Raw genomic sequence first — 19,278 nt, 5'->3', positions numbered from 1 at the left:
CGTGCGGTTGAGTATTAGACTAAATATTGGGTAGAAAACATCAAAACTTACTTGAGCATTAGACAATTCCATTGTACTACGACTCAAACTACGTGACACAATTAGACACTTTTGTTTCAAAGTTTCATGCCTTTGTTTCTATGAATGTGCATTGAATGCGTTGAAGTAAATATAAAATTGATCATGCTAACGGGCGCTTCTTTGTTCTCAAACCTCTGGCATTGTCCCATGTGGCGAGGCCTCGATGCCTTTTTATCATATTTTTAGGCATGAAACAATCTCTTTGGTATATATCATAAATTGTCTTAATCGAATCAGCTATAAAAGATAGCATAAATCACAGGCTGAGATCAATTCATTCAGCATTGAGTATCATCAAGTACCCAAAAACCCTAAATAACCCACTTAATTCAACAAAGTCGATATCATACTATTCTCCAAAATGTCATCCTTCGACCTATACCAGCAAAATGGTGTGCAGTACGCAAATTGGCTCAGTAACAATGTCTACTGCCCTATAGGTACTTCAAGACTTACACTTCAGGACCTACAATACCAAGGTTGGAGCGTCAGCAGCGAGGAAATTCGCCTCCCCCGTCACTTTCACTCACGAGTATCCCGAGTCCATATTCCCGTAACTGGTCCGTTCTACAGAACTAGCCTTGTTCGATCGGACGTTTACGGCGAGTGGGATGGAATCATCGGGCCGGGCATGGTGATTATTGAAACGGTTTATCGAACCGAGCGCACTAACCTCCCATATTCTTCTCAACTGACTAAAGCTGCTTATCAGAACGGCGGCCGTCTTACAGATCTGAGGTATATTTTTATGGAGAATGTTGTTAATGACGACACGTTAGGGTTTGTTCGCAATTTCATCTACACTGAGCGCGAGTACAAAAGAGTTGATTCTATCTGTGAGGCCCCGCGGAAATCTTTTCAAGTCGGTACACCCCAGTATTACGCCATCTTGGGTACACAGATGGGTAAGATTGTTGTCTACTTTTTGTTGAATTCCTTTGGGCCAGGTGCGCGGCATATTCGGAAAGTTACTACTTGGTTTGAGAGATATACGCTTCAGTTTCGGTTTGATATTGCTTAAGCTTGACATCATTTGGCTTTAATATTGCTTGGAATGATATTGTCTAGATTAGGAGCTTTCTTGTCGGGATTTGGTCGTACCCGTCGAGTGTGCTAGGATTGGCATTGGAAATGGCGTTTGTGATGATCGAAATAGATTGCGCATTTCATATTCAAGTTCTCAACAATTTCTTTCTCTATCAATCTAGATCATACCGTTTAAGATTTAAGATCGTTCTCTACTCTTATGGGTAACGCCCTGTCCCCCGTAGTTTCCGTCATGTCGATTTCCGGTGACTCTCCGCATGCAATCTGCTCTCCGTCTCGTTTTTCTATGTACGAGTGCCATTTGCGAAAAATCTGGACAAAAAAATGAGCCACACAAATCTGCTCTGTGGTATACAGCAGCACAGGCACGGATGTTTGCGCCTTAAGGTAAAGGTCCAGTGGTTCCCACATGGCGTACAAGAGCGGGATTCCAAGAGCTGTACTCTTTGCTGGACCGCAGAAACAAGCTGCAATGGTCTCTTTGGGAGGAAGGGGCTTGAATACAGCCTTGTACCACCTGTTCGAGGCGAAAATTTGCGGTGGTCGAGAGCTGATGAAACAGATGCCTGTGAGAAAGATGTACAGGGCGATGTTGAACAATACAACGAAGATGATGCTCTGGGAATCCATTTCCTGGAGGGCTCCTGTAGCAAAACAGGAAGAGAATGTAGTCCTAGAAGATTATTAGAGGATATTGTTGCGGTCTGAGTCCAAATGACATACCAGATTAGCAGTAACATGCAGACCGAAGCCAACTTGGGCAGCTTTGTCTTCTGCAACACCATGGCTACACGATCAGGCCATGTCCATCGAATCAGTTGCCCCACGAACAACGGTAACAACACACTCAACCCCAGCTGCTGAAAGACGTTTCTGTACATGCTGCTCATATCCCCGCCACCATACCTCCAAGCATCGAACTCAGAAGTCTTAGGGATCAGAGCCACCGTCCAAGCGGCAGTGACAAAAGGAGCAAAAACATTGGCGATCAGAACCTCCACTAGCGCCGCCGCATCATCTCCACCAGCAGACCGAGTCATCACCACATTGGAGGCGATCGTTGTGGGTATACATGACACAAAGATATACCCCGCCAGCACAGAGCGATTGATCTTCTCGGTCGGATCACCAGCCAAAATCGCATAAACAACCGCCAAGACCACGGCAGGTATAAACAAAAAGGAAATCACTTGTACAGTGAGATGTAGTCTCCAGTTCATAAATTGTAGAAACAGTTTCCGGCGATCAATGCTCAGTCCCGAGATTAGGAAAATAATGGCGATCACCCCGTACATCACACTATACTGGGACCGAATGATTCCACCATGCTTCGCGACGTTTGGAAAGCAGTAGGCCAGTGCACAGGCGACTCCCATTCCGATAAGAAGCCACTGGTGTAAGACAAACATCAATATTTTCTTTATTATGACCTGCCACCGCGGCGGGGGGCCCGCCTCCACCTCCTGAACCGGCGGTCCTGCCATTATCCAAATATCTGGATATCAAAATAGAAGGCCCAGATTAGACCCGGGTACCTCTATGTAGCATCAGCCACTTTCATTTGATTTTCACTGCGAGAGGAGTTGAGGAAAAAGAAATTTGACACGATCGCGCCGTTCGGATTTGCTCCGATCAACATCGGGATTTGGTAACGGCGAATCCTTATGCCGTGCAGCGATTCGATCATGTAACATCGCCTTAGAGCCCACAGCTATGATTTTAGTGTAGTTTTATCAGATGCAATCAGATAAACCTAACTATGGCCTCGATCAACTGGTATAGACTTGATATGCCAAGCTTTCCGTGGTCCGGTCCAGAACAAGGAGTTCAAAGCGCCGATAATCGGTTACCCGACACAGGACCTTGTCCGACCATGACGAACATGACCGATTTTATAAACACGGGATTACATGTGAAGCTGGCTACGCACATGCATACATGATGCAATTCATCATATACAAATTTTTGAAGTTCCGCGCTTATTTGAGCGGTTGTACCTGACTGTAGGGCGATTGTTCTGTTCCAGCAATAGCCGACGCTGGATTACTACGAAAGTGGGTAAAACGTTCTACCGCCACTTGCCGATGACGTGGGCTGAACCATTACTGTATATCTATCTCAACGAAACGGCACGTTGAGCGGAAAAATGGCCCGACTAATATTACTATAGTTCAAATTCCAAGACTCCCAAGGGGTATTAAAGGTCGGCTGACCAAAATCAGTCGCATTAGATGACCTAGGCTGTGCTGCATCAAATGAACCTCGGCTGCGGGGAGCTCTTGGCTGGTCCGAATTCTTCCGGGGGAAGAACAGTTCTTTGGGGCGGAACACAGTGCGGGATTGCGCGTGACACCCCATAGTAAAGGGGTTCATTTCCCGGAGTAATTTAGGTCCCTCCCCGGGCCTGTATAGATTGTTGGTTCTATTGTGTTGAGAACAGAAGGAAAGGGGGAAAGGAACCAGTAATTAGGAGTGGTAATATACGTTCACAAGCAATGAGTTTATTTAAGATTTCAACTATGACGACAATCTCACTTAAGGCCTTGACACATGTGAAGTCAGATCATTCGAGGATCCGGGGGATCGTGACCAGAACCGCAGCCGCACCGCAGAACCGTGGGGAGTAGAGTCATCCGTCCTTGTTCCCGAAGGCCTCGGGATTGAAGAATAGAAGCGACGCTCGGAGTGACGCCTCATTATTTTATAAGATTGCCGAGAAACCCTCGCACCATTTGAATCTCTCCTTTTTTCCTCCTCTGCTTGCTTCTTTTTTATTTTTGGTTGCTCCAATCTCCCGGCGGCAAAGATCTATATACCACTTCCGCTCGTCCAGCTCCCGTCGCCCCGTCATAGCTATCTCTTCCCCACAAAGTTCAGTGCCGCCACCTCAACCGAACCCATTTATCCTCGGGATTTCTCGTTAGAAAGGAAAAGAAATCCCTCTAACTTAAACTCCAATTAAACTCCAATTGAGTCCACCTCGAAGAATATTTTTCTTTGCGTCATCTTCGGACCAGCGTCGGCTTTCAAACCCCGGGATTGTATACTTCCGACTCCCTCCGCATTTCGCTTTTACCCCCGACATTCGGGACAAACCCTTAAGTTCCGATCAATTAGCTTCTCTTGATCACGACATCTCGCGTGGAAGAAATTTGGTTTTTGTTTGACTCTGTGAATATACCAAAAAAAAATGTCTGCCAAGAACGTACAAGCCGGCAATGGCAAGAGGAAGGGTGCCTCTCCTGCCGTCAACCTGATTGGTAATTAGACACCTGTCGCTGGACTCTGGACCTAATGCTAACTTGGTGAATAGCTGGAGGTGGTGCTGGTATGATGGAGGCTCTCGTGTGTCACCCTCTTGGTAAGTTATACATTGTTCCGCGATCTATGGAAGATTCAATGGCTAACAATGTTTTTTTCTAGACACAATCAAGGTCCGCATGCAGCTTTCACGGAGAGCCCGCGCTCCTGGTGTATGTTAAGCCTTCATTCTTGAATACCAAAAACTCGTCGCTAATTGAGCATCACAGGCCAAGGCTCGCGGTTTCGCCGCCACCGGTGCCGAGATCGTTCGCAAGGAGACCGCCATGGGTCTGTACAAGGGTCTCGGTGCCGTGCTGGGTGGTATTATCCCCAAGATGGCCATTCGATTCACCTCATATGAGACCTATAAGAACTGGTTGGCCGACCCGGTGACCGGAAATGTCACCAGCAAGGCCACTTTCCTCGGTAAGTGCATTTCGATTGCATTGTCTTGTGCAATTGCGGTTGCCCATTGATTTCACTTGCTAATTTTGGTCAATACATTAGCTGGTCTCTCCGCCGGTGTGACCGAAGCTGTTGCTATTGTCAACCCCATGGAGGTGATCAAGATTCGCCTGCAAGCCCAACATCACAGTCTTGCCGACCCCCTTGACGCCCCCAAGTACCGCAGCGCCCCTCACGCCCTTTTCACCGTCGTTAAGGAGGAGGGTTTCAGCACTCTGTACCGTGGTGTTTCCCTCACAGCCCTGCGCCAGGGTACCAACCAAGCCGCCAACTTCACCGCGTACACTGAGCTCAAGGCTCAGCTGCAGAAGATGCAGCCCGAATACGCCAACACCCAGCTGCCCTCTTACCAGACCACCCTGATCGGTCTTATCTCCGGTGCCGTCGGTCCCTTTTCCAACGCTCCCATCGATACCATCAAGACCCGCCTCCAAAAGACCCGTGCTGAGCCGGGCCAGTCTGCTGTTACCCGTATCATGGTTATTGCCAAGGATATGTTCAAGCAGGAGGGTGCTCAGGCTTTCTACAAGGGTATTACCCCTCGTGTGATGCGTGTTGCTCCTGGTCAGGCTGTTACCTTCACTGTGTACGAGTTCCTCAAGGGCAAGCTGGAGAGCTCCAACTGGCCTTTCGTGGGAGGTAAGTTCGAGGAGTAAAGTGGAGAAGGAAAAGGTGTAAAGAAGTAGCCCGGAGGGTTTCTCTTTTGTTTTTTTGGAAGGCATGTGATACCATACTGCGCATGGTGGGCGTTGCATTTCTCCTTGTTTTAAGCTTGGAGATCACCAGCCACAGGCTGGTTGGAAAGTTCTCTGTACATACGTTTCTCTTTTTGTTTTAATGGTTTATACCACAAGGTTCTGGATTCTAAATCAAACTCACATCGTAGACTGTAGCAGTAGTCAACAATGTGTATGTAATTTGATTTTCTGCCGCTCGTAAATAAGTCGGTGACCATCAATTCGCTTGTATACGTATGTAAGACAACTCACCGCTTGACCGCTTCCCCGCTCCATAAACAACCCCCCGAATCCAACCTACAACAAGAGACAGACACATATTGACATCATGCAGTCTGGAATCTCCGGTAAGTCGAATGCCGCAAAACAATCTTCTGCTCTTTATGAACCCATTGAGCTTTTCAACTACCTCAATAACCCCAAACTAACCTCATAAACCATAGTCTCGACGGAGCTCCATGATGCCTTCGCCCGCTTCAACTCCGACTCATCCCTCTTCTGTCTGCCAGTGACTATCACCGGCGAGACCCTCACCCCACAAACTGCCATCTCCTTCTCAGGATCCTCGTCCAGCCCGGAGGACTTTTACAGCTCTCTTCCCCAGCTGTCTACTGTCCTACAGCCCAAGACACCCATCTACCTTCTGCTCCGCCGCCCGACAGCGTCGTCATCGACCCTTGTCGCGCTGACGCACATCCCCTACAATGCGCCTGTTCGTCCGAAGATGCTCTTCGCTTCGACTCGCTCGACGCTGGTTCGCGAGCTAGGAATCGAGAAGTTCCCGTTGACTGTCTTTACTACTGAGGAGGACGAGATTCTTGGCAAGAATGCGTGGCTTGAACGGAGTGGGGAGTTGGCTGGTGGTGTGAAGCGCGAGGATATGATGAGTGAGAAAGAGCGGGGGCTTGAGGCCGTGAGGAAGGCTGAGGCCGAGGCTAGAAGTGGGACGCCGCATCGGGATATTGGGATTGGCGGCACTTTTGGTGCCGGCTCTGGATCTGGTATGAGAGTCTCTATGGATGTGGATGATGCGGCCAAGACCGCTGTGAGGGAGCTTCGGGATGGTGGGCTTGTGCAATTGGTAAGTGTTATTCCCACCACCATCTCATGGATGTACAGTCAACAGTCTACGTGGATCTGTATAGATGCAAGGGGGTGGATAATGTTTTATTTGATGCTGATATATGGTTTCTTTACAGACGGTTGATGGGCCCACGGAAAGTATTAAACTCGTCGATGCCCAGGCCGGTGTCGACGCGGGCTCGGTCGCCTCCCACATCTCCTCGACCTCACCCCGCTATTCCTTCTATCACTACCCCGGATCGGATGTTGTGGTGTTCGTATACACCTGCCCCACTGGATCGACAATCAAAGAGCGCATGTTGCACGCCAGCTCGCGGAGAACTGCAATCACGGTTGCCGAGAACGAGGGTCTCAAGATCTTGAAGAAGGTATGAACCGGAAAGCTGTCGATTATCCGCAGTCGTACTAACGAAGTTGAATGGTAGATCGAGGCATCGTCGCCAGGTGAGATCACCGCAGAGCGGTTGCAGGAGGAGGTTGACCCGCCGAAAGACCAAGGCGCCTCACGAGGATTTGCCCGTCCCCGTCGTCCGGGCCGGTAGATGAAATTCCGACGATAGCTTCTTAGTCTAATTTGTAGATAAATAGCAGCCCTTAGACCACGCAGGCTTTCGATTGAGCGAGGTCGCTCATCCTCTGGCAAGACATGTCAAGTAAAAAGGCCCTCAACCCTACCAAGACAGACTGTAAGACCGTGCTGGATACCCGTCCACTCCACAAAGCCAGCAGCGGAGAGAGGCGCAAACCCCGATCAATGATTCCGAAAACTTTTCTTTTGGTAGAACAAGTCGGTTCTCGAACTTCCTAGGTTGATAATCTTCGGGCACCCGTCTCGGTCCTTCTCAAGGCGTGTACATTCAAAGCAGTAGAAGGCATCACTGATTCCCTCACCGCCACAGACCACACACTTGTTCTGGTAGTTTCCGAAGGCGCATTCATCACAGATGCGGACGAGAGTTGTGGGACGGACGTAAGAATCACACACAGGGCATTTGCCGTCACACTTGTCGCAAAGTCGGCCGATGGAGATGCCGGGCTGCTTGCGGCACATAACAAGGTCGGGGTGGTGACGCGACATGGTGAATGGACGATTGAAAGAATGTAAGGGGTTGAGGTTTGTGGAAGGTAGGTGATATGTTGTTGGATTAGAAATCAACGAGTGGCGGGTTCTGGGGGAAGAAAGGAAAGAAGCTGGAGAGAAGAAGCTGGAAGGAGTTAGCGTTTCCGCTGCGCACGGACCACATATACTATACACCCTCGAGCAACATTCCCGCTTCAGTTTAGAACATACGCTTTAGATGCCGTACAGTACATATCGTTCAGCAAAATTGGAGATTTATGTCACATTATGCAAGAGAGATCGAATCGTCTGATTGGCTCGTAGCTGCGTTTGCACTTTCCTGCCCCGCTATGCGTGGAGCCCGCTGAGGTGCCCTATACTAGCATCAATATCAACGTAAACGAACTTTTCCACCCCGTCGCGCTCCTCCAGTCCTATCTGCACGTGACATATTCTCTATCACCTGGGTAAGCTTATGTATGAGGAAACGCTACAGATCACCTGCTTCGGCAGTTGGTCGTCCTCGTCATGATCATACCCGCCCATCACTGTACCCAGACCTGTATCCAGCAAGAGGACGCCGCAATTCCTTCCTTTCTGAGCACGCTGCAAAACGCCATCGATTTAGTCCAAAGAGAGCTGATTGTCGCTCATCACCTCGATACCACTACCCAACAGAGGAGTACCACAATTCTTCCCCGGCTGAAAACGTTCTAAAACGCCGCCAATCCAGTCAAGGAAGTGTCCATACCCACCCATTATCTGAATACCAGTACCCAGAAAGAGGGCGCCACAACTCCTCCCCTTCTGAATACGCTGTGTCACACCGCCAATTTGGTCAAGGAAGTGCTAATATCCACCCATCAATTGAGTACCAGTACCCAGCAGAGGAGCACCGCAATTCCTCCCCTTCTGAATACACTGCGAAACACCGCCGATTTATTCAAGGAAAAGCTGCAACCCACCCATCATCTGAATACGACTACCAAGCAGAGGAGTACCGTCACTCCTCCCCTTCTGAATACACTGCGAAACACCGCCGGTTTAGTCAAGAAAACGCTGATATTCATCCATCACCTGAGTACCACTACCCAGTAGAGGAGCGCCGCAGGCCCACCGCTTCCGATCAAGCTGTGAAACGCCGCAAATTTAGGCAAGGAAGTGACGTTTTCTTCCCAAATCAGCCTCACCCTAGCGACGCCTCCTGGCGTGGACCACCTCCGTCGGAAGAGACACGACCTGAGAAGCCTACGAGTGGAGAGGAGCGCCAGCGCGGACAAAGATTGTTCAGCAACCTAACAAATGCCCTCTCGCGCAAGCAGACCGACATTGCGCAAAAGACTCGTGAGGGGCGTCGAGAGCAGATTGAATTACGACAGCAAGCCAAATTGAAGGCGGACACCTTTTTGTGGGAGTCTAATCGCCAACGGAAGAGACGAACTGAGCGTCACGAGATGGCTGAGGATATGGCAAAAGCTTTTCGAGAGAGAGATGCCGTGAGTCCCTCTTCCTTTCATTCGGACACGTAAATTGTTTCCTCTTCCTTTCATTCGGACTCGTAAATTGTTGCTAACAATGCATAACTTCCAGATGATGGCTCGGCATGCGAAGAATCTTGTGGATGCTCGGTACTTGAAGACTGTGACGGAGCCCGTTCTGGTATATTTTGACAATAGATTGACCCTTTCAAGGCTTGCGCATGCCCCGTAGCTAACACACTGTTTCTTCAGCTCTGGAGACCCGCCAAACTTCGAGATGGTGATGAAGAGACCATCCGGGATCAAATTGAATATGCTGAGCGTACGAACGCCGCTGAGTACGCCGAATTCATGAAAAAGTACCCGGCTCAGACTTTCGACAATGTGGAATTTGAGGCAGGGATGATGAACGGAGACATCCAGCCCCCAAAGGAGGAGCCCGAGTCTGTTGTTGATACCGGTACCACTTCAGTTCCAAAGACAGAATCAAAGTTTCACATTGAGGAGAGCACTGCTGACATTTTTGGATCAAAGGAAATGCAGGAAAAAGATTCCTGCGATACGATGACACGGGAAACGAGATTTGGTGTTGAAAGCGTGGGCTGTCTCAAATGATCTTCCCGGACCCATTTAATAATGTCAATATTTGGGTATTTGTTGTAGCTAGACCGTCTTGAGAGGCCGAGACCGGGATTTCATATGTAATTTTCCAGAGAATTTTGTGAGCCATATCAAAAACAGTATCCTCAGCTTAAGTCGGTTCCATATCACTGTCTAGGTACCCGTAGAAAATCATCTCTGATGGAGGCTTCTTATCACCATATTTGCATAATGAGTTGTCAGTCAAATCATTGAAATTACCCCGGTTCAAATGTGCCTGTCGAGTCGTGTGACATTTGAACAGTGGTGGGATTACAGGAGCCGAGGCTCACTGCAGATCGGTCAAGAGGGGCTCCGGGGATCCTACGTAACACATAAACACAAAATTGCAATTCCCCTCTTTAAGCTACTTGTTCTTGGATTCCTGCCATTCATTTGATTTCAAGGTTGCTCAAGCTATCCATGCACGTCTTTCAAGGTATTATTTAGCCCGTTCTGGTCTCATCTGACCTACGTCATGGTCAAAGCGACCCACTAGAACTGACTTGGATTAGCATATGACCCCGACTTTGTTCTATATTAAAGACCTCTCGCTGGTCGAATAATAACCCCAGGCCCCGGAAAACAACCTAGCCTTGAAACAATCCTCTTTCATTCAAGTCACCTTGGTATTACGACCAGGAAATCGTCAAAATGACAATCGACAAGATCCGTGTCGAGGGCGACGAACGCATCAGGTATGAATATGCCACCCTCAACGGACGAAAATACGGTGAGTTTCAAATTACCCTTGGGAATTCATTAAAGAAAATCCAAAAACATTCCTCCCTAATTATGGGCCATGCCTAACAACATACCGGGCTTGAAGGCTACCTCCTCAGTCAACCCCAATCCGGCAATTACCGTGCCACCATTTTCCTGGCAAGTAAATATTGCAATTAAAAATAATACGTTATTTGCTAATATTAATATAGATACATGGGTTTCCAGACCTATCTATGGGATGGCGATACCAAATCCCCATGCTGGTGAACATGGGGCTGAGAGTCGTTGCTCCAGACTGCCTTGGCTACGGCCGCACAGTAAGACGATAAGCTCAGGATCATTTGATCACAAAACAAGAAAAAGAAAATACTCATATGTGTAAAAACAGGAAGCCCCCGATGACTACACCCAATACGGACACAAAGCCATTGCAGACGACATCAAAGCCTTAGCCACACACCTCGGCGAATCGAGAATTATTTTAGGCGGACATGACTGGTAACAAGATCAAACCTCTCAAATCGCTATCGCGTTATCATATACTAAGTTATAATTAGGGGCGCTTTCCTAGCCTACCGCGTTGCTCTCTGGCATCCTGATCTAGTCACCCACCTCTTCACTGTGTGCGTGCCATACTCCAGTCCCAAGAAAGATTACATGCCGCTGGAAGAAATGGCGCACACTGTCATGCCGAACTTTGGGTATCAAATTCAGTTTGCAAGTGGAGAGCTTGAGAAAGTTGTTCAGTCTAAGGAGGAGATCAAACAGTTTTTGACTGCTTTACTTGGAGGTCGGACGCCTGAAAAGCAGAATGGTTTTGAGGCCGAGAAGGGGGTTCTACTTGATCATTTGATGAGGTTGAGGCATTCGCGATTATTGAGTGAGGAGGTGAGTTTCTCAGCTTTATGGAGGAAATCTGTTTACGGCTCTAGGCTGACCATTTTCGTTTCTTGTTCAGGAACTGGAGTACTATGGACAGGAATACTCAAGGCATGGAATTCATGCACCGTGTATGTCTTGCCTTTTCTCTCTTAAGCTACAATACATCAACTAATGCGATATAGTGAACTGGTACCGAACGCGGAAGATCAACTTCGAGGATGAGTTGAGTATCGTTGGTCGAAAAATTACTGCCCCTACACTTTTCATTCAGGCTCTTCGAGATGAGGCTCTGCCGCCACACCTTGGGAAAGCTATGAGCAAGCAGTTCCCTAGACTAGATCTGAAGCAGGTTGATACTGCGCATTGGGCGCTGTGGGAGAAACCTGAGGAAGTGAACGCCATCATTTCTGAATGGTTGAAGGATGTTGCATTTACAGGGAAACCCTTGGAGAAGCTTTAACTTTGGAGCTTAGGTATAATCAAAGGACAAATTGTTCATTGCGCATGCTATCTGGAGCTATGAACGGCATTATGTAAGAATAATTCGTCAAACGTAAAAGAGTGTCGTAACCGAGCGTATTTAGGAGCGATTGAAGCCACCTGCATGGAAACCGAAATGAGAGATCTAAAATTCCCAAACCTTGGTCTCAATGTGGACTCCAGTTTTGTCCAGACGATCCACATATTCCTGGCCCAGCGTGGCAGAGGTAACAATGCCACCACGAGAAACCTTGCGAACCTTCTCCTCTTGCTGAAGGATCACCATAGCAGCCTCCGAAACAAGCACGCTGGTCATCGCATACATATTTCCTTCGTAGGCCAACTTACCGAAAACGCGCTTCGGCTTGGGAACATCCTGGTCTGCGGTCGCAACGGCATGGTATTCCACTCGGTCATTGCGAGAGTTCTCTGGTGTCGGACCAGCACCGGGGGCGAATACAAACTTGCGTAACAGCCAGCGCACAGGTGGGAACATTAGGAGCGCCAGAAAAAGGTTGAAACCGATGTGCATGGCGACGCCGAGAAGAGCGTTGCGCACGTACAGCATCTGGTGGAAAACGAACCGATTGCCGTAGAACTCAGGCATCAGGGTGCTGCTGCGGTAGACGATGGCCATATCGGCCATGCCGTTAGGGGAGGTGGTGAGGGTACCCAGATCGGGAACAGACCGCAGACCAAAGAGTTTGGTGATGATCGAGTCGCTGGGAACATGCTTGAGTGGACCGGAACCTGTCAACGAGAAGGGACCGATAGACTTGAGAAGCTCCGAAATTGGGAGCCAGTCGAAGATGCTCAGAATGGTGTTAAGGGTGCCGCCACTAGCGCCGGAGGATCTAGCAAGGGTCAGATTTTGGTGGGTCAGTATGGTGTAGGTTTCGAAGACGTACTTGATGTCCTTGATGCAGCTTTCGATTCCACGGGTCTGCGATCCAAGGTCCTCGCGGACTCGCTTGACAAGAGCCCACGCCAAGATATCCGCAGGGACACTTTCCATGCCAGCAGAGGGGATGATCTAATATTTGTTAGACACCAAAAGCTTTAGAAGCAAAGCGAAAGGCTTACAATACAGCCATTGGCCTTGGCCGTTTCATGGTACTTGTCAATGATGAGCTTGATCCAGGGTGTCTCTCCAGTCCTGTAGGAAATCCAAGGTTAGTCTAAGCAGCAAACCTACAGCATGAGGATTACTCACACGTCCAGATAGTGGGTCCCATTATTGGCACAAGCTTCGACCACCGGGCTAGAGTATAGGTGGTAGGGACCAATGCAATTGATAATCAGCTTGGTCTTCTGGGCAAGCTCCTTCAATTCGGTGGGGTTCAGTTGGACTGGGAGGACATCTGCGAAGACCCATATTAGCATGCGCCCAATTGACAATTTGAAGATGCCACGTTGTCTTTCTGCGTACCTGGCGCACGACGGTCGGGGTTGAGCGCCTTGAGTTCCTCGACGATGGGTTCAATTTTGTTTACTGAGCGGCCTGCGACAGCCCATTTAAGATCGGTGGGATGATTCTTCACGATATACTCAGCGCATAATCGACCCGTGTAACCGGTCGGGCCTAGCAGGACCAAGTCGTACTCCCTGTTGGAAGCCATTGTGGTGAGAATCTGTTGTATTTTGGGGATGGAGCTCCACTTGCGCAGGGCCAAGCTCTCGGAGGATCACAGCTCCTCGGCGCTAGTAAGGGAGGTATGTGAAACTAATTTAAAAGGTATGTTTCGGGACAGACTTGAAAGAATTATTCATCAAAGAAGAGAATCTCTCAGTTTACTCAAGGTGGTCTTTATATGTTATTGTAGTACAATGCATGATTATGTACTACATTCAGAATACGGAGAGTTGTTCGACCGAGGCCGTCTGGTTACGTCGATCAGTCTTGTTATTTGCCACGGGACCGAGGCAAAGATCGCGTCAAGTCATGGAGGACTAGGAAATGTCCGTATGTTTCAATCTAGGGCACATGGATATGAAATCTAGAAGTTTTTTTTTTGCACACAAAAAAAATATGATACCCCTGCATGAGTATGCTTCTGGTGGGCGTAAGCAATGGAATCGATAGATGAAAACAGGCAAGAACCAATCATGGAATGCGAAGGGACCACATTGGACTGAAGACCATTAACCAATCGAAATCTGTGGAGTCACATGACGTCAATGACATAATACTCCAAAATTAAAATCAAAATCAAAATCACGTCCCCTGTCAGGTGACCACACACTCCCGCCAAGCCCCAATAGCCCTAAGCGAGCCCACCCACAACCACTCTTCAGAAGCCTCTTCTCGATCTGCTTTGAACCCATCTTCAACCTACAGCCGCACTGCAGACAAGATGACCAAGCGCACCAAGAGTATGTCTCTCTAAACCTCTCTACCCCTCTCGAATGAAACCCCCCTTTTTTCCAGAATGCTAATTCCCTTCCAGAGGTCGGTATCACCGGTAAATATGGTACCAGGTATGAACATCGCCCACTCCTCGATTTCGCCCTCGCTCTCGATCGAACATGAAACCTCACCTGAGAACCGCGACCGGCAACACGAAAGAAACCGAATATTGACTCATTCCCTACAGATACGGTGCCTCCCTGCGTAAGCAGGTGAAGAAGATGGAAGTCACCCAGCACGCCCGTTACATCTGTACCTTCTGCGGAAAGAACACCGTGAAGCGCAAGGCTGTTGGTATCTGGGAGTGCAAGGGCTGCAACAAGACCGTCGCCGGTGGTGCTTACACCGTCTCGTAAGTCACTTGCAATTTCTCGATACGACCTGGATCTGGACCTGGACCTGGATGGATTGGGACAGGAATACCAGGATTCGTGACCTGCGAAAGCATATACTGACTGTTGAATCTGCTTACAGGACCCCCGCTGCCGCTGCCACCCGCTCCACCATCCGCCGTCTCCGTGAGATCGCTGAGGTTTAAAAAATGGGACATGATTTTTTTCTTACTCTACGGTCACGTCTGAATACCAAAAATGAAAAACTTTGGAATCTAAGGATTTTGCATTGCACTTGATTCCCCGCGTAACGTCATGAACGCCATGATTTCTCTACCCCTCGGGGCTTCGTTGGCTACAGCCGATCGGAATAGACAACCAACTCACCAATACCCAATCTTCAAGCCGTCAAGCTCTGATCGAGTCCTGCGACCGTGTCTGGCATGCGAACAGATTTGGATTCAACATCGATATTACGAGTGCGGCTTGATGACGGTGCTCTGGTGATCTGGGCAATAGTTGTAGATGCCTGGGCTCCCCCGCGCCTCCCTTATCAGGCAACCAGAACTTTTAGCTCTCCATTGCGAGCCCACAGTGTGCAGGACATATCAACCGTTTGCGCCCTGTACATTCTCGGTTCCTTGTCTAGTATGGTGAAATAGTCGTGGCACCTCTAGCAGCGTTCCTCGCATGGGGCCCACTCCCGTGCAGGGGGCGCCTGAACGACTGGAATCTCGGTTTAGACCTTAGCAGGGTTTCTCTGCCGTTATTAATGCGCTAAAATAGAGATCTTGCGGCCTAAGCTGTGGAACTCGCGTAGTTAGCGACGTAGCCCTGGAGAATTGGGGTGGTGACATATTGAGGCTAGTTGTATAGACAAGGGCAGAGTCACCTTGGGGGCGCTACAGCAAGGGACAATCGTAGCCACCATCTCCGATCTACAATCTGTACAAGGGAGTCATAGCGAGCGCTTAGACCTAAATAGGATACTCCCGTCCCTTATGACTTATTGAACCAAGTTTATTTTCTCTGGCGCTCATTCGCAAGTGCGCGAGTGCGGATGATTCGCCCCGTCACGTTGCCGCCCTGTTTTGCGTTAGACTGGAAATCCCGGCCCACCTTCAAAAGGCCGGGCTCTCTCCTCCCCACACTCCTCTTCTTCTTTCGTACACTTCACGAAACGCTCTTCATGCCGACTCTCAGCCTCCTATCCCCTGGCTTGATCCCTGTCCATGTCCGACACCTGCATTGTCTGTTTAGGAGACCTTGGCGAAAGCGCCAGTGATCCCGCCGAACCCGTGCCAAGACCCCATCTCCACGATGCTATAACGGTCAAGGAGGGTCTCGATGAGGATCCGGGTCAAATCGCCCAGTTATTGCCGTGTGGCCATATATTGCACAATAACTGCCTCAAGCCATGGGTAGAGCGAGCGAACAGTTGCCCAATATGTCGTCGCAGTTTCAACATGGTCGAGCTGAGCGACCGACCTGGAGGTACGTGGTCCTTTATTTCGATAGTCCCTTCTACTCACGAGGCCCTTTGACTAACTGGTCCTTTAATTTTTACAGGTCAGGTCACCTCATCATACGCCGTTCAAGATCGTGTGCAAGTCGCTGAGGTGGATCCGACCATGCTGATCGATTATATCGAAGATGACCTCGCTGACTCCCTACCATGCACACTATGCGGGGAAGCCGACAACGAGGATGTGTTGCTCCTTTGTGATGGATGCGATGCTCCCTCACACACATACTGTTTAGGATTAGATGGAATTCCCGCTGGGTCGTGGTACTGCTCCACATGCGAGTACCAACGGGCGCTTGGACCGGCTTCTGAAGGGTCTAGTCGCCCCGCTCGTACAAGTGAGAGAGCAGCACATCGAACTCGAGCTCAGCAGCGACGACTCCAGAGCCGCAACCAAGCCAACTCATTGCACTGGGCACGGGTATGGCAGTCTGTTTGGGACCATCTCAATATCGATCTGGACTTCCCATTTGACGATGATCGCTCCGCCCAGCGGGTACTGCAACAGCGTCGTCGGGAAGAAGCAAATCAGCGTGAGTTTCGAGCATGGCAACGCCGATTCGAGGTCGCCGAGCGACAAGGTGGAGGCAGTCGTTTTCGCGACACTGCTGCGCTCTTTGATCTAGAACCTGCTAGGCAATCCCGACCTAGAATTCCCAGAGTACCAACACCCGAGCCTGAGTCCTTGGAGGAAATGCGTGCTTGGAACGCATTTGAGAGGGCTCGCGAGATTGAGAACAACCCAAGTGCTGCCCGCAAGCGCAAGGAACCGACCATGTCTCCATCCCCTGAGCCGTCGGAACCGCGGCGGAAATTGAAGCGTCCGCGCACGAGACGACCGCAGGAACTCGCTGCCATGGCTCATCAAAATGGAGAATCCTCCAGAGCTGCAAGTTCGAATGCACGAGTGAACGGGGATAGTGTCGGTGGACCGAGCTTCTTGTCCTCTCTCTTGAAGGAAGTTGAAGATGCATCCCCACCGAGCCATGGTACCTCTATCGGTCCCTCTGCCACTGCATCTGTTGCCCCTACCGATCATGTTACTCCTGGTCCATCCTCACCATCCATCTCTCCCGTTTCTTCCAATCACCCCTCTCCTCAACTTGCATCCACCACCCCACCACCTTTTTCCCGCAGTCGGCCCATCTCCCCCATTCAACTCTCCTCCCCAGTTGAACCTTCTTCACCTCCATTCTCGCCCGAGATTTCCTTCTCTGGTAGCCGCGATGCCTCTCCTACTTCGGACGATGCCGCGCCGCGACGCGAAGCGGCTCGTCCACGCTCACGCATTCCTCGACGAGCTCTCGAATTAGCCCAATCTCGATCCTCTCCCGAAACATCACCCAGTCGGCACGGTCCTTCCCTTGCCGTCAAATCCGCCATTCAGAAGATGGTCGGCAATTCGTTGAAACCCCATTACCGCGCAAAAATGGTGACCAAAGAACAATATACCGAGATCAACCGAACTATTTCCAGAAAGCTCTATGAGCGTATCGGATCTGTCGAGTCACTAAATCTCCAATCCCGTCTTGACTTAGAACAAGTCGCAAAACGCGAAGTGCAGAGAACTGTCGACACTCTGCCCAACAACAGGAAAGATAAACAACCTATGGTGGCATCTGACAGTGATGGTGACATACAATGATTGTGATGATATATGATGTGATATCAGCATTTTCAAGGCGTTTCTTTTCAGCGGGCGATCTTCAGTTTCTTTCTCAAGGACGATGTACCACACATCTGGCGTTTGGACAATCCGAGTTGGAGTCTTTTTTTTTTTTAGCGGGATATTAACCGGAACTCCATTCTACTCATTTTCTCGATCCGAATTGGCGCATGCCTTGATTTACAGCATGCTCGGAGAACTTTACCTTCAATGTTATATAATATGCCCAGTATTAATATTGACATTTTTATACGTCCACACCTATGCATGACAAACCATACATACTGAACCAGTCATCTCCAGGACTATAGAATTGAGTGACAAAGAGATTGAGCTTCTCATACGGAGGCCTTGAAAGGGAGCATGGGTCTCCAACTGTGACCAAACACAGAATGAAAGCTTCCGGTGAGCCAGACTCATGGACCGAGTACAGCCCCGGGCGTAAGCCACCTGTGTGGTGCCATTGCCGTTCGATCTCCAAGCAAAAGATATCATACAGGGTACGTATATATCCAGGTAGGTACGGTGTGCTTGGAGAGTTGGCCAGATTCCAAGGTTTGCATATCATGTTTCGGTTGTCAAAGAATAATTTGTTTCAGGAAAGTGCGATTCTTGAGCATGACACTCCAGGGCTTCTCTTTGTCGAATCATAGTTTTACTTTTATATTTTAAAGTGATTCCTGGTTCCCAAGGTCTTGCCCTCATTCTTTCTCATCCTTGCAACCCCATGAGTAAACCTTGGAAGTCGTAATCTAGCCATAGCCATCCACCTGCGAATTTGCAAGTGGTTTAGAAACATTTGGTATTTGAATGGAAACCTGTGGATGGGAGAAAAAAAACAATTCTCACCTGGGCAGTCGAGAAGCTAGCGAGGTCCCAGGTCCAAGGTTGGAGCAAATATATATCTTAACATTTGAAGGCCCCTATTGTGCTGATATCCAGGGCTGTGGAAAACTCATTCAGTTGTGCAGAGGCACCTAGAAACATCGAATGATCCCATTTTTTAGATAAGTGAGCATGAGTAGGGTAATGATAGGTCCACGGTACTGCATATGTAAAGCCATATGAGAAGTCCAAGTGTGGCTGACACGTGTGGTGGTTTTTTTTTTCCCGAGACCCTGATCCCTGATTCACGATTATACAGTATGATTTGGGGCTGACAGTCTTTGATGTGCTGGTTTCAAGATAATACCGTAAGCGCTTGTATCATAAGCGTGGTTAGGCATAAGCGCTAGTAAGGAACAAAGTCTCCAGAACTTGAACTTGGTAGACAGCCAGCGAAAACACTGGACAAGTACCGATATTATTAGCATAGCTTCGCCCCCTGCATTTCAATCTCAAATTATTAATGGAAATATGTTTGAAAT

The 19,278-nt window shown here is 49.0% G+C and overlaps 10 protein-coding genes across 10 annotated transcripts; 7 read left to right on the top strand and 3 right to left on the bottom strand.

The window, feature by feature from the left end:
- Positions 1 to 442: 442 nt before the first annotated feature.
- N7503_010598 (uncharacterized protein) lies at positions 443 to 1,102 on the top strand (the record flags this gene model as incomplete). Its single annotated transcript, XM_057070144.1, has 1 exon — positions 443 to 1,102. The coding sequence occupies one exon, from the start codon at positions 443 to 445 to the stop codon at positions 1,100 to 1,102; it is 660 nt and encodes a 219-aa protein (XP_056916755.1).
- A 197-nt stretch (positions 1,103 to 1,299) lies between these two features.
- On the bottom strand, positions 1,300 to 2,612 carry N7503_010597 (uncharacterized protein; the record flags this gene model as incomplete). Its single annotated transcript, XM_057070143.1, has 2 exons — positions 1,300 to 1,801; positions 1,852 to 2,612. 2 exons carry the CDS (start codon positions 2,610 to 2,612, stop codon positions 1,300 to 1,302), a joined length of 1,263 nt encoding a protein of 420 aa, XP_056916754.1.
- A 1,706-nt stretch (positions 2,613 to 4,318) lies between these two features.
- On the top strand, positions 4,319 to 5,552 carry N7503_010596 (putative succinate:fumarate antiporter (Acr1); the record flags this gene model as incomplete). Its single annotated transcript, XM_057070142.1, has 5 exons — positions 4,319 to 4,388; positions 4,442 to 4,489; positions 4,552 to 4,601; positions 4,659 to 4,857; positions 4,939 to 5,552. The coding sequence occupies 5 exons, from the start codon at positions 4,319 to 4,321 to the stop codon at positions 5,550 to 5,552; spliced, it is 981 nt and encodes a 326-aa protein (XP_056916753.1).
- Positions 5,553 to 5,961: 409 nt separating this feature from the next.
- N7503_010595 (twinfilin) lies at positions 5,962 to 7,258 on the top strand (the record flags this gene model as incomplete). Its single annotated transcript, XM_057070141.1, has 4 exons — positions 5,962 to 5,980; positions 6,077 to 6,714; positions 6,833 to 7,084; positions 7,142 to 7,258. The coding sequence occupies 4 exons, from the start codon at positions 5,962 to 5,964 to the stop codon at positions 7,256 to 7,258; spliced, it is 1,026 nt and encodes a 341-aa protein (XP_056916752.1).
- A 209-nt stretch (positions 7,259 to 7,467) lies between these two features.
- On the bottom strand, positions 7,468 to 7,794 carry N7503_010594 (PHF5 family protein; the record flags this gene model as incomplete). Its single annotated transcript, XM_057070140.1, has 1 exon — positions 7,468 to 7,794. The coding sequence occupies one exon, from the start codon at positions 7,792 to 7,794 to the stop codon at positions 7,468 to 7,470; it is 327 nt and encodes a 108-aa protein (XP_056916751.1).
- Positions 7,795 to 8,255: 461 nt separating this feature from the next.
- Positions 8,256 to 9,869, top strand: N7503_010593 (pinin family protein; the record flags this gene model as incomplete). The annotated part of the gene is made up of 3 exons (XM_057070139.1): positions 8,256 to 9,272; positions 9,367 to 9,435; positions 9,507 to 9,869. 3 exons carry the CDS (start codon positions 8,256 to 8,258, stop codon positions 9,867 to 9,869), a joined length of 1,449 nt encoding a protein of 482 aa, XP_056916750.1.
- A 678-nt stretch (positions 9,870 to 10,547) lies between these two features.
- Positions 10,548 to 11,961, top strand: N7503_010592 (alpha/beta fold hydrolase; the record flags this gene model as incomplete). Its single annotated transcript, XM_057070138.1, has 7 exons — positions 10,548 to 10,626; positions 10,723 to 10,775; positions 10,829 to 10,936; positions 11,008 to 11,117; positions 11,177 to 11,507; positions 11,578 to 11,629; positions 11,684 to 11,961. The coding sequence occupies 7 exons, from the start codon at positions 10,548 to 10,550 to the stop codon at positions 11,959 to 11,961; spliced, it is 1,011 nt and encodes a 336-aa protein (XP_056916749.1).
- Positions 11,962 to 12,126: 165 nt separating this feature from the next.
- Positions 12,127 to 13,600, bottom strand: N7503_010591 (saccharopine dehydrogenase family protein; the record flags this gene model as incomplete). Its single annotated transcript, XM_057070137.1, has 5 exons — positions 12,127 to 12,835; positions 12,890 to 13,014; positions 13,065 to 13,137; positions 13,195 to 13,342; positions 13,411 to 13,600. The coding sequence occupies 5 exons, from the start codon at positions 13,598 to 13,600 to the stop codon at positions 12,127 to 12,129; spliced, it is 1,245 nt and encodes a 414-aa protein (XP_056916748.1).
- A 677-nt stretch (positions 13,601 to 14,277) lies between these two features.
- Positions 14,278 to 15,115, top strand: N7503_010590 (60S ribosomal protein eL43). The gene is made up of 4 exons (XM_057070136.1): positions 14,278 to 14,354; positions 14,429 to 14,459; positions 14,576 to 14,740; positions 14,863 to 15,115. The coding sequence occupies exons 1-4, from the start codon at positions 14,336 to 14,338 to the stop codon at positions 14,924 to 14,926; spliced, it is 279 nt and encodes a 92-aa protein (XP_056916747.1). The 5' UTR covers positions 14,278 to 14,335; the 3' UTR covers positions 14,927 to 15,115.
- Positions 15,116 to 15,900: 785 nt separating this feature from the next.
- On the top strand, positions 15,901 to 17,890 carry N7503_010589 (putative PHD and RING finger domain protein; the record flags this gene model as incomplete). The annotated part of the gene is made up of 2 exons (XM_057070135.1): positions 15,901 to 16,214; positions 16,290 to 17,890. Exons 1-2 carry the CDS (start codon positions 15,953 to 15,955, stop codon positions 17,888 to 17,890), a joined length of 1,863 nt encoding a protein of 620 aa, XP_056916746.1. The 5' UTR covers positions 15,901 to 15,952.
- Positions 17,891 to 19,278: the final 1,388 nt, after the last annotated feature.

This window comes from Penicillium pulvis, assembly GCF_028828015.1.
Source record: "Penicillium pulvis strain IBT 33274 chromosome Unknown scaffold_8_segment0_segment0, whole genome shotgun sequence".
NCBI lineage: Eukaryota > Fungi > Ascomycota > Eurotiomycetes > Eurotiales > Aspergillaceae > Penicillium > Penicillium pulvis.
This window is presented reverse-complemented; position numbering and strand designations above follow the sequence as displayed.

Excerpts from the sequence above, each read along its gene's own strand:
- N7503_010590 (XM_057070136.1), top strand. Across the intron at positions 14,460-14,575 it reads ACCGGTAAATATGGTACCAG|ATACGGTGCCTCCCTGCGTA; the intron begins GTATGAACATCG and ends CATTCCCTACAG. Across the intron at positions 14,741-14,862 it reads GGTGGTGCTTACACCGTCTC|GACCCCCGCTGCCGCTGCCA; the intron begins GTAAGTCACTTG and ends ATCTGCTTACAG.